At 47.0% G+C, this 18,027-nt stretch overlaps 1 protein-coding gene across 7 annotated transcripts in view; it reads left to right on the top strand.

Annotated features, from left to right (window-relative positions):
• LOC139048006 (uncharacterized) overlaps window positions 1–18,027 on the top strand; it is a 331,798-nt gene that overhangs the window by 75,835 nt on the left and 237,936 nt on the right. For 4 of the 7 annotated variants that reach the window (XR_011507430.1, XR_011507432.1, XR_011507429.1 and 1 more), the window contains 2 exons: window positions 9,931–10,111; window positions 11,738–11,787. Coding sequence is in view for 2 of the 7 variants with exons in the window: in XM_070522329.1 (XP_070378430.1) it covers window positions 4,626–4,660; window positions 9,931–10,111 (216 nt within the window). In the remaining 5 variants the exon portion in view is untranslated. Of the gene's footprint in view, window positions 1–4,557; window positions 4,661–9,930; window positions 10,112–11,737; window positions 11,788–18,027 lie in introns of those variants that run through there. The other 3 variants (XM_070522329.1, XM_070522328.1, XR_011507433.1) reach the window with 2 other exon arrangements.

Below are 18,027 nucleotides of genomic sequence, written 5' to 3'. Positions count from 1 at the left end.
CGCTATGTGTAGTGCTCATGGGTACATACACACAAACTCACGCACACAAACACAAAACCTCACAAACGCGCGCACACAAGCACGGGGGAACACACCTTGAACGACGGACACCTTGAATGCATCAGGCTCTAAGAGGCAGCAGATACGCTCACGTATGTGGCAAAATTCGAATACATTTTATCCGCAAGAAGCGTTCACTTCACTGCAATGCAGCCGCGGATGCGCAGAGCCTGCCAGTACTGCAAGGAAGCCAGCGGAGTGCGTGGCGTGCTTGCTCCGTTGCGATTGGTTGGCCTATTCTTCAAGGATAAAGCCAGGCCGCAGCCACGGTCACGAAACCTTCCGAGCTTCGTAAAGAAAAGGTTCGCTTTTAAAAAAGTACGCTTGATGGCAGCAGCCAGCGGCAGCTACAGAAGGAAAGGCAAAATAAAAGCAAGGTTAGAAACAAAAGCACAAATGAGCGAGCAGGCAATTAGGACTATCCCTGTCATAAGTACGAAAAGTAATAATTAAAATAAGAAATCCAAACTTTCAGAAAAAGGAAAGGGCTTTCAAAGTTCGTAAATAAAAGAAATATTTCCTGCGCGAAATTATTTCATAAATTTTCTCTACTGGCAAGCCCGCGACGCACTCTTAAAATTACATTGGAAAATGTCACTGAGAATACCACTCCCAGATTGGGGTTTGCCTAAGATAACGTGCACGTAAAGACGAGGTGCTTTGGCTCCAATCGCAATCACCATCCGAGGTCGTCGATTTTTTATGTTATTTTCCGAAGGTACGCCATCGTAAAGTATATCAGTACGTAAGCGTAGGTACGAGGTGGGGCTCGAAAAACTACGCCGTGGATCAGAAATGAAATGGGAGTAAGTGTAGCCATGGTGCAGCTCTCCTCTCGAAAAATCCGGTACGTTAACGTCTCGTAGCCGACGGGCTGCTGTACATTACCAGGCAGAATTTTATATGCGCACTTTGTGCAACCACTTTTATTGCCATAGCAACTATATGGAGACTCCAGGCGTATTTCTGCCGTACGGCTCAGCGTGAGGTTGCGTATAAAGTCTAAGGTAATTAATATCGTCGCCTCGCGCCGTGTGCTGTACATGCGAGTGACACCCTGCGTCTCAATCTCGCGCACAGATGTGTGGAGAGCGGGAAAGCGCGCCGTCTTCTATCGCAAGCGACGTTTTCGAGGGAGGTAAGGGAGGGAGGGTGTGTCTTATTCCGGGTGGGCCGTGCGGTCATGCCCGACCACCCAGGCCACTGATCTTGAAAGCCATCTGCGACGGGGACAGTGTCCGTCCCGTACTGTGTTTTCGCGGCTTATTTCGCGTTGATGGGAGACGCAGCACGAGGACTAATTCGCTTGCTGCTGCTTCCGCGCTGCCTCATTCCAGCGTTTGACAGCTAGTTTACGGGGTCATCGAGTGAGATGTGATCATATTTGCGTGTACGCGCGTGTTACCATGTGTATTAATTTAGTTAGGCGTATTGTATTGACAAGTTTATACGGTCGATAAAACTACGTTCACTACTTCGTATAGCTGTCCCCTTATTTGGCATCGCAATCAATGCATCGCCTTTCGGCAAAACTGCTCCTTTTTATTTGCAGCTAGACATGAACATCGATGAACAGTCGCCAAAAAGCCTCGTGTGGAGATAAAAACATGTCAATGGCGCGCATGTCTTCTCTTGTGTTCAATGACCGCCTAATTGCTGTTAGAATTATACAGATGCATTTGGTTCGTGCGAGTTGTTGATTCACCGAATTTCGAGAGACCTTTTGGAACAAAAAATATTATTGCCAAAATGGTGCTGCAATTACTGAAGGAGAGGAAGCGACGGAAATATAGTTGGATTGATGGGAAAACTTTCTAAGGAAGCAATAAATTCTTCCAAATTTTCCTCTTCAGGGAAAACACAGAAATGTAGTGATCGAGCTGAAGTAGCACAGCAATGAGTGGAAAATGGGAGATTCACCAAAGGCAAAAGAAAAAACATGCATGGGTGAATAGGGGAAGAGTGAAAGCATGTCGAATGTATGTTTTTTTTGCCGCCATAGACTTCTGCATTACGAATCTGTACTTTTAAGGCCAAATTCCCAAGGCTCTTTTCTACGTTAAGGTCTTGAGGTCCTACGCTGTGTGATGCGTGGTGTGACCAAACTTGTTGAAAGCTGAGTGCTGGATCCCGTACACGGTAACAATGTCTCTGCGCATTCTGAATTGATAGTGCGTGAGTTTTTGGCCGACAGTTCCATCACTATGCTGGAAGTTGGAACAGCCTCCCCAATTGCCTAGTTTAAACCCCCTGTGCCTTTTCTACATCGAATAGCCTGCTTTGGGTATTCGACTAGCTATATGGCTAGGTATGTGATACGATGGTGGTGAGACTTGGGGAAGGGATCGCGATAAAACACGCCGAGGGAAAGGGCATGTGCTCTCGGGAAACTGAGTAGTGAAGAGGGTTAGCCGTGGCCGTCATGTGTGAACTCTAGCATAACAGAGTGGCGGGTACAGAAGTCAGGGCTTGAGCGCGCTGTCGCTCGATAGGGAGAATGCGACTGTGAAGAGGAAGTTGCATTATTTTCCGCAGTCCCCGTCCCTTTCAGCACCTTGCTGAAAGAAAAGAGAGAAGACAGAGGCGATACCAGCACCCCGTACCGTTAGTACCACTTTCAGCGGCAGCAAAACGGCGCATTTAAAATTTACACTATAGCGCCGTGTCCACCGGGAACGTAAGAAGGTGTATGACGTAAGAAGGTGCCAGCAGAGATACAGCAAATGGGATGCCGAGGGTCCTTGGAGTCCATGGCGTCGGAATAAGAGGTTGAGAGAAGCCCTCTCTTTGGAGAAGGCGGAGCAGGAACAAAGTAGATGGTCGATTATTTCGCCCTCGCTGCATGCTTAGATGGCCGCGGGTGATGCCAGTTATTTGCTGTACCTTCGGGAGAAAGCCCAGGAGGAGCCGATCCGATGGCACTGCGAGAGAGACCGCTCCTGCCTTGCGAGCCCGCGATCAAGAAGTGAGCGGGGAGGGTTACCGCTGTAGATTGCCATTAGGCGCCGTTGCACCGTGTACCTTGTATAGTTGAAGGCCGTTACAGTGGGGCTGACTGGTACAGTGGCACGGTGTACTGCCTCACGCCGACGTGAGAGGGAAGCCACTTTAGCGACATCTTCAAGCCAGCCGAAACAAGGACGAGAAGCTTTTCCGCCAGCAGGACAACGTCAAGGCGGTTGGTGCCCGGTCGATGAAGCGCAAGGAGCGCCGCCCGGAAGTCGTAGTGGATCGCAACCGTAGAATCCGGGGGATCATCCGCCAGCATGCCTTCAGCCAGATGGAGGCCAGCCAACTTAACAGCGGCGGAGCTTGCCGCGAAAGGCAGCCGGCCCACTTGCGAGCACCTAAGGGCAGGGATCACGCAGGAGGCAGTGGCGGATCCGGAGCGTGCGTCGACGGAGCCCTCCATGTACATGTGGAGATTTCCGTCCACCAGGTTCTTCAACAGGAACGCCGACGCCTGGTACAAGGCGCAGGATGGGGATCGCCTTTTCATAAGGCCCTCCAGGCGTAGTAGAGAGCTCTAATGGCTGATGATACCGAGGAGGTGGCTGCATGGCTAGCGTGGGAGGGCGGCCGAAAACATCCTCGTACAACCGACACAAGCTGCCGATAGGCAAGTGAGGTCGGTTCCGCGACCTTGAAAGCAGACCCGCGCTACCGGATGTGCGATGTAGCCTGTCAATGTGATGGAGGCCACGCTGGGGGAACAGCAGGGATAGCGGCCAAAGCTTTGCCTCGGCTAGGGTGGCAGCGATGTGCGAGGTCCCTGTCAAGCCAGGAATCATCCGGATGGCTTTCCGGTGCTGGAGCTCCAGATGGTCTACGCGAGCCCGTGGGAGGGCCACGAGTGGGAGCGCATAAAGAAGCCTTGACGTCGCCGCTGAGGCGTACAGACGAATACCCCATTCTCGTGCGCATCCTCTGCCGCGTTGCATCAGACGGTCAACCGCCTCTTGCACCTTCTGGACTTGAGCGATGAGCGCCTTAGCAGCTGGCGCCCACGAGAGCCGGTAGTGTGTCTGCATACCAAAGAAGGTCACAACCCGCTTCCATGGTATGCGGTTGCCACCCCGCGCCATCAGTACTGCTCGAAAGCTCACTCGTTCGTTCCTGGTGAGAAGGAGAGGGAAAGCGCTCGTGCTCATGGGACGGCGGGTAGCGAGGTAGCACCATAGGGAGAAAGAGAGGCGGCTGTTGGTCGTTCGTTCGCCCGTTCATTCGGTCTGTTCACTTAGATTGGCAATCATAGTTGATGGCTTCAGCGTATTTTTCTGTTCACCAAATGCACGCTTGTGCTCCGGGGGCCACATTTTTGGGTTGTGACGAAAACTTGTCCCGGGCTTCCTCGGATTCCAGCGAGTCACATCGCCGCATGCTTGCTTGGCATTCAAGCACCTTTGCCGGCCGCAAGCAGTCAAGTTGTTAACTCTGCGCTATGGTATCTGCTGCCCTGGGTGACAGCGGATAGCGGACTGCGATATCACCTGAACATCACGGACTACGCCCCTCTCTTTCTTCCATTACTGACACTTTGGCAGTGGTGGCTTGCATTGTGGGAGATGAATGTTGACGCATCTGTACTTTTCACACGTTCGTACGTTGATTATTTTCATATACTTTCAAAGCCCCGCCGCAGCTGTTAAAAGTGTCACCTTATGTAGAAAAGTGCTTCTTTTTTTTTCTTCCGTGAGGAATATGGGAGAGTCAGCCGGAATATGCTGCTCTCGTGCCTCCACGTAACCTTCTGCCGTAACCATTCTTGCAGCATCCGGTTGGTTCTTGGTGTCAACTTTATTTACGAACCGATACCTGCCGATTGTGAGCATAACCATCACATCTTTAGCACTGCTCTGTCTGCGCGCACTCGAAAATGGCTAACGATGGCAGGTCATGTCGTACATGCTCTAAGCAACAAGCTGCACAAAGCCGCGCAAAGTGTTCGCTGTGTGAAAAATTATACCGTTTGGGCAAATGCCCTGGGGTGACAGAGAATGCTGCTCGCTGTAAACCTGAAGCATCTTATTTTAGCCTTGGCTGTGTTTGGCATGCTATTTGTTAAATCTGAGAGGTGGCAGTAGCGACAAAGGCGTCGATATTCATTTAATGTTGACAGGAATACTAACCAAACTGGAAAAGCTTCAGAACCTGCCGACTAGTGTTGATGTCATTCAGAAGACTATTGCCTTAATGTCAGAAAAGCAAGATGAAGTATTACGCACAATGTCTCAATAGGAGGCAGAGCTATAGGAAATGCGGAAACGTGTTGATGCTGTCGATGTACGCAAGGACAAAAAAGAAGTCAAATAACACTAACCGTAGATGACCTGGAATGGAGAAGGAGGCGGCATTATCTAGTAATTTACGGTGTTTTGGCAACGGACAACGAACAATGGTTGAGTAAGGTCAACGAAGTCGCACGAGTGGCAAAACTTCTCGTCCTGGGCCCATAAGACGTGGATGCAGTGCACAGACTTCATGGCAAGTGCGGGGTGATCCCTGGAATCATTGTCCGATTCAAAAAACAACTTGGACATGCTCGGCTAAGTCGTAAGTCGTAGCTAAGTCGTAACCATATATCATACCCCGGCTGCCACTTATCAACGTCCTCAAGAGCTCGATAAACTTGCTGAAAATAAAAGTTCACTTCTCTCTCTGCTTCCCCTAAACGGTCAGTCTGCCTGTCATAAGCAAGAATTATTTCAAGCACTTGTGGGGAAGTTCAACTTTACATTTTCAAATATTATGCTAACTGAAATGTGGTTATATGGAAATGATTCTTTTGCCTATACAACTAAGTGCCATTTACGTTGAACCGCAGCGTCAGACGAGGTGGTGGTGTTTGTCTACTGGTTAAAAGCGAGGTGCGTTGTGAAAGAGTTGATAATTTTACTGTAATTGCACCTGAATATGAATTATCCGTAGATTACGGCAAAATACTTTATGTTGTTTACCGTCCGCCCGTGGGCTGCATTGAGTAGTTTTTTGATTTCATGGAAAAGTCGCTTCAATATGCCAACGAATGTAACTATGTTGTGTTCATCGGAGTTGATCTTAATGTCTATAGGACAGAAAATCCGAGCAGAACAAGAAGGCTGGTTGTTTTTCTTGAATCATATTCTCTTTTGGATGTACTGTCGTTGCCAATGCGTGTAACACGATGGCGACAACACTAGTATATTTAGTTATTACTTGAATATCAACCAGTGTGATATCTGGAGATGTTATCAATGCGTTATTAAGTGGTCACTTTCTAGTCTACCTTATATGCCACAGTACTGTCAACCCTCCTGCTAAACAAACTAAACATGTAACACAACTAATAAGAACAACAGCATTGAACAATTTTAAATATGCAATAAGGAGGCATAGCTGGCGCTCCGTTTACGGTTATGTGTCAACAGATGAATCTTTTAACTCCTTGCTGCAGGAATTTGTTTCGTTATGCAGAGATGGATTCCCATGCAAAACTATACAAAAACTCAAGCATGGTTGCAAACCTTGGATTATCAAACAACTCACCAGGATGATTACTAAGAAAAATAATATGTACAAAACATTCTACCAAGTCGATGTTCAGATGATTTCACAAAGTTCAAGTCTCTTCGCATTAGACCAAATTCTACATTGCGAAGAGCTAAGGACAGTCGTCACACAATATTGTTTAGTGCTATCACCGACCAAAAGGTGCTCTGGAGTAATGTTAAGCTCACTATTGGGGTGCTCTTACTCTGGTTCCCCTGACAGTCTATATCTCGAAGGCAGTACTTTTAGTGGCGTTGAATTAGCGGACAAATTTAATGACGACTTTGTAGCGCTGGTGACTAGCGCGCATGAGTGGGGCGCACTTGAAGGTATAAGTGACCGCCTTAGTAGCGTATTTTTTCCTTTATGTAATAATGCCGAAATGCTGTTAATCTTTAAACAAATGAAAGTAAGCAATAGTGAAGACCCACTCGGTCTTAAAATGAAACACATTGCCTATGTTACATATGGGTGGATGAATGGAATAACTTTAATGTCAGATGCTGCGAGCTACGGGGCGCAAGGTCCAATAGAGCAGGCTACTCCCACGTTGGGACCGAGAGTTGTAACTCCCTGGCCGCATCGTGGGCTCGCTGGATGACCCAGAGCTGCTCCGCCAGGCCCGTGCTGCGTAATGCTTCTTGTAGCCTGGCGGAGTCTTGATCCTTGTTTGCGTGGGTCCGACCACACGGCCAGAGCAAGGGTTGTACGTCTAGTGCGCTATGGCAATTTTCGCAATATTGTGTTTTGTGTAGGTCAGGCATGTAGTGATGTAGTCTGTTTTGCGTGGGGTACGTGTTTGAAGCATTCTGAACGTGAGGGCTTGAGGCCTGGTGAGCTCATTGTGAGGTGTGCTGTATATTCTACGGTCTAGATAAAAGTGCTTTGTGATCTCGTTATATGTGGAGGGAGGGTACCAATTCTCGCTGGGATGGTCACGACCACAATAGGCGGTGTCGCGGAGGGCTTGGTCTCGCACGCTACTGTGATTGAGATTGCGAGGGGCTTCCTCGATCTCTCCGAGGTGGGCCGGAAACCAGCAGATGGTGTGATGCTGCAGCGGTGCGGATCTGTTGATTATTTGTATGTGTGGCTTGCAACTGCTCCTTTCTGAAAGGCTTTGACGGCCGAGCGTGAATCCCTGTAGATGTGGGTGGTGGTCGGGTCTGTGAGCGCGAGTGTGATGGCGACCTGTTCTGCTATCTCGGACTTGTGGGTCTTGACAGTGGAAGCGTTTGTGACTTGACCTTGCTTATTCATCGTGATGGCAACGACGGCCTTCCTGGTCGGGTACTGTGCTGCGTCTACGAAACAGGCTAGGATCTTCTTCTCACGTATTTCGCACAGGATGAACGATCCGCGTGCCAGCCTTCTGGGTTGATGGTGCGCGGGAATCATGTTCAGCGGGAGTGGGCGAATCGTGTAGGAATTGCGTGTGTCCGTCGGAACGCTTTGATATAGATTCTCGATTACTGTGGTGTCATGACCTAGTTTGGCTAGGATTGCTCTACCCGGTTTGGTTCCAGAGAGTCTTGTCCACTGAGCCCGTTCTTTAGATTCGGCGATTTCTTCAAGTGTATTGTACACCCCCAGTTGCAGCAGGAGCTCTGTCGTGGTGTTCTTGGGGATTGCCAGTGCTAATTTGACTAGCTTCCTAAGTTGTACATTGAGTTTGTCCTTCTCCACTACCTTCCATCTGTGCATGGCCGCCTCGTAGGTGAAGTGGCATAGCGCAAATGCGTCTGTTAGCTTGAGGAGATTTTCTTCGTTAAGGCCGTGTTGTCTGCTACGCGTCGTATGAGATTCAAGGCATTATTCGACTTTGTCACGATCTTCTCCACTGTCGCGGCGTCAGAGCCGTTGCTCTCAATGAGCATCCCAAGGACTCTGATTTTGCTGACATATGGAATGGTTCCTCCGTCTTTTGTTCTGAGAGTAATGGCGTGTGTGTCTCTGATTTCGTTCTTTGGCTTGGGGCCGTTTCTCGATGGTTTGTAGACGAGAAGCTCCGACTTAGCAGGTGAATATCGCAGGCCGGTGGGAGTGAGCTATTCCTCGATCGCGTCGATCGCTTGCTGCAGAGCGCTCTCTTTTGATCCCAGGCTACCTCAGTGGACGCAGAGCGTTACGTCATCTGTGTATATGGTGTATTTTACATTCTCGATTTGATCCAGTTTCTTGCCTAGGCCGGCTAGCGCAAGGTTAAAAAGCGTCGGAGAGATGACAGAACCTTGTGGGCTGCCCTTGGCGCCGAGTTTGTATTTCTGGGACTTGATTTCCCCTAAACGACGCGTGGCCGTTCTGTCGCTCAGGAACGATTTTGTATAAGCGTAGAGTCTCGTGCCGAGGTCGAGGCTGGAGATCGTGTCCAGTATGTAGTCATGTGATAAATTATCGAATGCCTTTCCGAGGTCTAGCCCTAGGATGTTACATATGAGCCAGTTAAAATAACAGAACAAAAGCAGAAATATGGTATAGATAAAACTGGCTGCATACGCTATTTAAGAGATTACGGAAGAGTTGATGGTGCTTCTGTGATTGCGCACATGGAACATGGCCTGAGTGACTTTGCTGAAAAGCATGATAACGTATGTATTTTTCTTAATTATGGGGTACGCGATAGTGGAGGACTCCGGAAATTTCGACCAACTGAGGTTCTCTAAGTGCACCTAAACCTAAGCACACGGGTGTAACGTATATTTTCTATGGCAGATGTTTGCTGATATGTGCAATTATTGTTTGAGTAGGTTCGTGCCAAACAAGCGGAAGAAAGTCCACAAGCGTACACCCTGGCTAACACGACAATTTATTCATTTAAAGTGGGAACGAAAATACGCTAGAAGGTCTACTCCCAATGCTACTGTCAATAAAGACGTCAATAACGCTCCCGCACATGCAATGCACGAGTCTAAGGACTTATCTTTCACAACAACTTTACCCAACTTTATGAAAAGCGAACCGAGAAAAATTTTGAATTACTTGAGCAACGCTGAGAGGCACGTTTCGGTTGATGTTAACTTTGTTGCATATCAACAAGTTATCACTGAATATTTTAATACCTATTTTACTGGAGTGTTTTCGAAAGCAAACACACGCGTGAACTTGCGTCATGCGGCATTTTTAGCATCACAGGTTGATTTTATTGCATAACACGGTGAAGTCGCAGTGCTGTTAAATCTGAAAACAAAATTGACTTGTGGTCCTGGTCGTTTAGTCAATATTTTTCTTCGCCGTTATGCCGGAACTATCGCTAGGGGGGGGGGGGGAGGGCTGCACGGCAGCGGCAATGGCGCATGACCACGCATGGCTTGTCGTACAGATTCTGTCGCTTATCGTCAGCAGTGCGGAGCCCAGTTCAGCAGCGGTGGACGTCACCTGGATGAGCCAATTGGATCGTCAAGCAGCCGTGCCATCAGCAACGGACAGCCGGCATATAAAGCCAACACTGCACTCGGCTACCTTCAGTAGGAGCGGGAGCACGGCAGCGGCAATGGTGCATAACCACGCACGACTTGTCTTACAGGTGGGTTAATCTTCTCATTTATAAATACTATGGTTAGATTGCTTATGTCCATTGGTGCTCCTGCTCCCTGTGAAGTGTTTTGAAGTTTTGAGCATGTGGTAGTTTAAGCTAATGGTCTTGCTTTCCGGGGACGTAGAAACAAATCCTGGTCTAACTCTGGAAGAAATGCTGAAACACATTTTGGATATGCAAATCCAAATGGACAACAGGTTCGCCAATTTGGAAGAGAGCCTAGTTAAAATTACGAGTCAATGTGCTCGGGTGGAAATTCTAGAATGAACAGTTGAAGACGTTAAGCGAACAGTTCAGCATCAACAGCAGCGAATGACTGATTTCGAAGACAGGGCACGACGGAATATTATTGTATTCGACGTTCCCGAGACTGAAAACGAAACGCGTGAAGACAGCGAGCAGCAAATTGTAAAAAAGTATTTTTTTCTGACAAACTTAGCGTCACGATTTCATCAGTGCAAAGAATACATAGGCTTGGTCAAAATAAACCATTACGCGATAGACCTATTATCCTGAAATTGTACGATAACAATGAGAATGTGGTAATCTTTAAGAACTGCAAAAAACTCAAAGGAACAAATATTAGTGTTTCGGACGACTATTCTCCGGAAACAGTCACAAAAAGAAGTTTACTTTGGAAATCGGCTCAGACTGATAAACGTGATGGCGCAGAGATCAGTCTTGTTCACGATAACCTTTTAACCAACAGCATTGGTTGCACATGGGACTTCGAGCAGGATGTGCGCGTGAGACTGTGCAATGAACGACCACCTGCCACCGAAGAAGTTGACTGACGCGCAAGGCAGCCCGATATAATATTACTGAACATTAATGCACGGAGCATAGTGAATGAGGTACAACAGCTTGAATATTTGTCATTGCTTCATGACGCAGAGCTTATCGCCATAACAGAAACGTGGTTCCACAGTGACGTGAAGGACGATGAGGTATTTTCCAAGCACTTCCAATGCTATCCGCAATGATAAAGTAACACAAGGCGGTGGCGTGGCGCTTCTAGTGAAGAAACCACTCAGATATATAACTGTGTCTTCCATAAACGGTCATGAAAGTGTGCGGTGCAAACTATTTCTTGGCACTATCATTTTGATAGCTGGTGTTATCTACGGAGCCCCAGGAAACAGGTTGAATTTTTGTATGCGCTTGACCAGCATTTAAATAACATAAGGCGTGCCATTTTTAGAATTGTTCTAACAGGGGATTTTAATTTACCAGGTGTCGATTGAGATGTGAGAATTACGGGGCCAATTGAAAAGCCTAGCGTTGATATAATGTTCGAGATTATGCTTGAGCATAACTTTGTTCTGGTAGTTCATGAGCCCACAAGGACACAGGGGCAAAATCAATCTATGCTGGATTTGTTATTTTTGACTAACGGAACAATTGATTATAATTGCGGATGGCATATCAGATCATAAAATAGTAGTAGCAATTTTAAGAATTGGTAACATGCCAATAGAAAAAAAAATCCCTCTGTATGTGTGTATAGCTTTAGTCGGACTAAATACTTGGAACGTGCTCTTAATAATATGCCGGTTGATAAAGACACAAATACGGTTTGGGGATACTTTCTATAAGTTGTTCTCGCCTGTTTAGAACATGATGTGCCCAAGAAAATCAAGCGCATAAGAAAACCCAGTCCGTGGGTAAGTAGAAACATTATTCATTTGAAGGGGCGACTTTAATGTGCGCGTTGAAGGATGCCATGGCGATGTGCTGAAATAGCCAGTCTCAGTACGCAAGTTAGAAAAGAATTAAAAGATGCGAAGGCGGCATGTTTTTAAACAACGATGGTGGGTTACTTGCAAAACTCGCTTTAAAAATACTAGAAATACTGGAAATAGGCATGCTAGCATTGTTGGTAAAACTGGATATCAAAACATATTGTGGCCCCGATGAAATACCCAATGAGTTGTTAAGGCATAATTACTGTGAATGGATGTCACATTTTTTGTCTAGAATTTTTGCAATGGGTCATTTCGTATCGGAGGTGTGCCGGAAGATTGGCTCCTTGCACGCATCGTATCTATTTTTGCAGCGGGAAATAAGTTATTGGCGGAGAACTATCGGCCAACTTCCATTACATGCTCCGCATGTAAAATGTTAGAACACATAGTATGGAAACGACTGGTTGAATATATAGAAAATAACAACATATTCTGCAGCAAGCAGCATGGCTTTCGCCAACGTCTGTCAACAGTGACGCAGCTTTTTGAGGTGTCTCATGCTTTCGGCGTCGCAATTAACAACAAGGAACAAATTGATGTTATAGCAATTGCTTTTTCGAAGGCTTTTGACCGGATGTGTCATACAAAACTTATTCAGAAATTGTATAAACTTGGAGTTAATACACAAATTGTGAAATGAATCCATGCATACCTTACAAATAGAAAGCAGTATGTCCAACTAGCAGGCGATAGATCATCCTCATTTCATGCTTTATCTGGTGTGCCAAGAGGTTCGGTTTTAGGACCAATTTTCTTTCGATTAGATGTAAATGACATTGCTATTGACTTGCATCCTTACATTGAACTGCGGCATTTTGGGGATGATTGCCTTACTTACTGTCGCGTTAAGAATGTCCAGGATGAAATGTTGTTGAACGAATGCTTGCAAAGAATTTACGACTGGTGGGTTACTTGGGACATGAAAATTATATTCTGTAAACAGCTTACATGACTGTACCTAACAAGAAAACCCCGTTGCTTTTTCCTTACAGAGTAAATAATAGCCCACTCCAACATGTTAGCAAGCTTAATTTTCTAGGGAACACAATCAGGCACATATTGAATTGGAACGATGACATTGAAAACCTTGGTTGCTCTGCTCAACGCAAATCCGGTCTGTTCAGGCGAAAGTTGAAAGTCTTAATTTCTTAAGCTTATCTGTTAACGGTAAAATGGCTATTGATCAGACAGTTTCTTTTGCCATTCTCTACAAGGCCTACGCGACATTACCTGACACACTTTCTGACCGCTTACTTTGCAAGGGCAAACATTAATAGGTTTTGCTTTTTTTCCGCCTTTTGTGCCGACTGGAGTAGATTAACAGAACCTTATGACGCACTGTGTGACTAAATGATCATGTTGTTTTTGTGTCCTTGCCAGAGATGCTATCATGTTTCTTTCTTCTTGTTCTTTCTTTTGCGTGAGCGTATGTTTTTTTTACGTAATGCCGATGTATTGTAAATTGTATTGACCGTCCTGCTCGGATCATATTGGTCTGCAGTATGTAATAAATAATAAATTAAATAAATAAATAAGTATATTAGCCTAACACTAACTGGTATATATAATCTGTCTTTAAACATCGCTGTGTTGCCGCTGCATATGAGGAAAGAAAATTCAATTGTTATGCACAAAGGAAGTTCCAAAAAAGACCCAAGCAAACACATACCTGTCTCGCTTTTAGCTGAACAGTCGTTATTCACGGTAGTAACCGGTAGCAGCACTTTATCCGCTTGGAAAGTTTTCGGGTTCAGCTGAGCTTCGCATTAAGGCTTCCGCATATTTTCAGATTTGGCTGAGGATCAGCTCCGGAGCAACAATATAATGGTTCGGACCGGTTTGATATGGTTCATATAGGTTCTCTTAACGGTTCCGAATTGCGGAAATATAAATATTGTAGAAAATGGTTTCACGACCAAACTCGCATATTTATTTGAGCGCATGAAAGTTTATGTGCATTCTTATGTGCGCGCACTCCCACGAGTGAGGCCTGACTCATAAGCTAATGATGGGAGTCATCAGCAAAAGTGGTGAAATGAAACGGCAAAACGAGTAGCAGCAGATCCAACAAGTTGGAAAACATATAAAGCGAAGCTTTGTCTCAGTGACCACGTGTACACACATGCACTCAAATGCGCGCACAAAAGCGCGGGCGAACACACCTTGAATGACGGACGCTGTGAACCCATCGTGGTTTCAGAAGCAGCATGCGCGAGCGTACGTAGCGACGTTGAAATGCATTCTATCGGCAAGAAGCGTTTACGTCCTCATTGCCCTCAGCCGCGGATGGTCGAAGGCTGCTGATGCTGCAGGGAACCCAGCGGAGAGCGCGACGTGCATGCTACGCACAGATCGGTTGGCTTCTTTGTTCATCAATGAAAAAGCCAGGCTGGATCCATGGTCACGAAAGCTTCGCTTTTGAACATCTATCACTTACAGTGCCTTCATATAGACACAGGAGCGAAAGAACGACGAAGACGCACTGCAAGTGATGTTTACAATGGAATACCAACTAGCCCGTACCCAAACCCTGCTTGAAAAGAAGTACGGCTGGTGGCAGTGGCTGGTGCCACCAAGCGAAAACAAGGCAAGAAAACAAGTTAGTAAAGAAACAAGCCAATGAGCGGGCAAGCAGTTATAATGGAATTCTCCCCGTCATATGTACGAAAGGTGGTAATATGAACAAGAAATTCATGCTGTTTAAATAGAAGTCTCGTTCGGGGTGCGTTAATAAAAGGTTCTTTTGCTGCACCAAATTGTTTTCTGAGGTCTCTCCACTGTTAAGGCTGCTGGGTATTCTTAATATTACAATGAGAAATGCTACCGCGAACAGCAGTTCGAGAACGGCGTCTGCTTAAGGTAACATGCATGCAAAACGGAGGTCTCACGGCTCCAATAGCAGTTCAGAGAGGCTGGGTATTACTTTCGAAATATATGCCTTCGTAAAAGCATTGGAACGTCGTCTGCCTGAATAATTCACTGTAACAGCAAAGACATGGGAAGTGTACATATAACGCAGCTTCTGCAGAGCAAATAGGCTTCCAGGTTGAGATTACTTTCCGAATTTACGCCTTCGTAAACTATTTCAGCGTTTCAGTAATGCTATTAGGTCTGCCCCAAAGATTCACTCAGTAACTCAGCAATGATGTGGGAAGTGTACCTTTGGTGTAGCGCTGCAGTGCAAAAAGGCTTCCAGCAGGACATTACTTTCCGAATTTACGCCTTCGTAAACTATTTTAGCATTGGTACGAGGTCCGCACCAGAAATTCACTCAGTGACTAAGCGGTGACATGAGAAATGTGCCTATGGTGTTGCCCCTGCGCTTGAAAAACCAGGTGAACTTCTAGTACTGGCCTGACTGCTGTACATTACAAGGCAGAATTTTATGCGCACACTTCTCGCACCCACTTTTATTTCCATAGCAATTATACGAACCCTCCGGGGCATTTCTGCCGTGGGCGTCACCATGAGGTTCCGTATCAAATGCAAAGGTAATAAAATCGCCGCGGGGCGCCGTGTGCTGTATGTGTGAGTGAAAATGTGCGAGGGTGAGCCGTATATCACTTCTCAATCTCGCGCACGCAAGCAAGGAGAGCGGGGAGGAAACGCACCGTCTTCCGTCGCGCGCTAATCTCCGAGGGGAGGGGACGGAAAGAGAGAGCGTTCTACTTCGGGCTGCACGGGCAGCCGCGTTCAACCAACTGGGCCGCTGTGCCTTGCAAGCCATCTCCGACGGGGACAGTCCGCCGCTCAATATGTTTTCACGACTTAGTTCGCGTTGGTGTTAGACGTGGAACGAAGGCGAATTCGATCGCTGCTGCGGCCGCGCTTCCCCACGCCTGCGTTTGACAGCGAGTTTCCCCGGTTGTCGAGTGAGAAGTGTTCATATTCCCATGTGCACGTGTGAAACAATGCATTTTCATTTAGTTACCCATTCTATATCTACAAGATTATACGGCCGATAAACCTAATATTCTTTCTGCGTATATCTCTCCACTTATTTGCTATCACAATCGATGCTTTGCCTTTCGAGAGAAACTGCTGCTTCGTTTAGTTTCATGTCGACATGGACAGCGACGAACAGTCGCCAACTACCCCCGTGCGAAGATGAAAACATGTCGATAGCGTGGATGTATTCTCTCGTGCAGATTGACCGCCAAATGGCTGTTAGAATTATATCAGATGCCTTTGGTTTGAGAAAGTCACACATTCACCGAATTTTGAGAGAAGCCTTGGAGATGAAAAAAATATTTCAGCCAAGATGGTGCCGAAACAGCTGAAAGAGAGGGTGCAACAAATTTTTTGTAGCATTGAATGGAAAACTTCCTACGAAAACCATAAATTCTTGCAAGGGTTGGTCATCTGGCGTTCCTCTTGGCCTGCCTCCGATGCATCGATGGTTGCGCGGAAAATAGGCAACGGAGCATATCGATGTAGCTTCTCGACACGTGTGTGTTTCGGAAGCCTCGTGATGACGCGTGGAGGTGTTCTGTGAAGTACCCAGCACTGCCCAGGGTGTCCGATCAAGCAGATCCTGACAGCGTGCTTCATATATATCGCTCGGGATTTCATCAAAGCATTAACAAGATTTCGGTATACATTGGTGCTTGTTGCGCTCCTGCGGAAGCAGATCAGTTTTATGCGGTGAATAGTCTTGTGCCAGGTCCGACGAAGGTGAACGAGCCACGCATACAGTGGGTCTGTGGTGTGAATAGGTATCCCGAGTATGCGATCTGGTTTTTCCTCTCGCTTCTATGGTGCGCCTCGTGTGGTGAGCTGCTTCGCCCTGTACTAAGTCTCGGATCCCCAAGTACATGGTCTTCTCTGGAGATGACCCCATACCAGATTGCGTGTAGGATGTGGACAATTACGGCAAGTGCCGCCTGCTGGATCTCTTGCTGATCGTTACTCGGTCGTGACGAAGCCCATAACGTTACGTCATGCACGTAAATTGTGAAACCCTGGTCAGAAATGGCCTCTAATCGCTCAGCCAGACCTATCAGAGTTAAAGAGCAGGGGGCGACAGCGTGGCGGCTTGTGGCTCTCGCCCCCTCCTCATGATTAGGTACACCTTCCCGACGTCTCCGTTTACCTGCACGGAAAAATGGTGGTCTTGAAGCAAGGAGTGGTCAAAGGTGAGTGGGCGGTCTCTGTGCTGCCTCGATCATGTCGTCGTGCGTCACATTTCGAAATCTTTTGGGAGGTTAACAACCACAATGATGCTCGGTGGGGGTTTACTCGACCGAGCTCCTTTCGACACAGTACGCCTTGCTTCACAAGCAGGATGCTTTCTTGAGCGCCAAGGTTTAGTCGAAACCCAATATGTGCTTGATGGAATTTACCCTCTGTTTCTAGAAAGAGCTATATGCGTGTCAGGGCCATGGGCTGCCAGCTCGCAAGCGGTAACTAAGCGATACGGGCAGCATGTTCGATAGTATATATGGCTGTTTGATTTCTGTATTGGTGTAACTATGGAATGCTTCCATCGTGCTTGAATTTCACCATTGACGCACACTGCGCGAATCTCACCCAGAAGCTGCTGCTTTCCGTATTCTTCAAGATTCCGTGGAGGCGCCCACATCAGGGCGTCATGGCCGGAAGCTACACTCGTTGGTGGAAGAAAGTGCCTGTTCAAACTCGAAAGTGAGAATGGGGCCTGGAGGCCATCGTCGGTCACTGCCGGCGTTTCCCGGTAATTCTCGGCATTCAGGTGCCTCAACGGCTGGGAAAAGAACACATCTTCGCGACATTATCTTGGAGCTGGCTGAGTCACAGGCCACTTTCAAGAAAGACGTATGAAATAGCACTATTTGTTGTACGCTGAATTGTTGTAGCCTCGAACGTGTACTACCTCTTCTGGAGGCCAGTTATTTCGTTGAGTGAAGAGCAATGCTGTCTCCAACATTCCGGATACATGCACTTGACGTATGTTCCGGTGATGTTAGTGCGACATCTAAGTCACACATTGTCGCGATGTCTTCGGCCATTTTATGCGTAAGTCAAATGTGCTTGTTTGCGCGCTTCCCAAAGTTTTAGCACGTGTTTTTGTGGTGCCGGAGCATCAGGTCTTACCTCCGGCTCAGGAGTGGCCATACGGAAGATACGCGATGCCCATTCTCGTAGGGATGGAGTCTTGCTTTTCTCCGCAAATTCCCGTCT

Source organism: Dermacentor albipictus, chromosome 7 (genome assembly GCF_038994185.2).
Source record: "Dermacentor albipictus isolate Rhodes 1998 colony chromosome 7, USDA_Dalb.pri_finalv2, whole genome shotgun sequence".
NCBI lineage: Eukaryota > Metazoa > Arthropoda > Arachnida > Ixodida > Ixodidae > Dermacentor > Dermacentor albipictus.
This window is presented reverse-complemented; position numbering and strand designations above follow the sequence as displayed.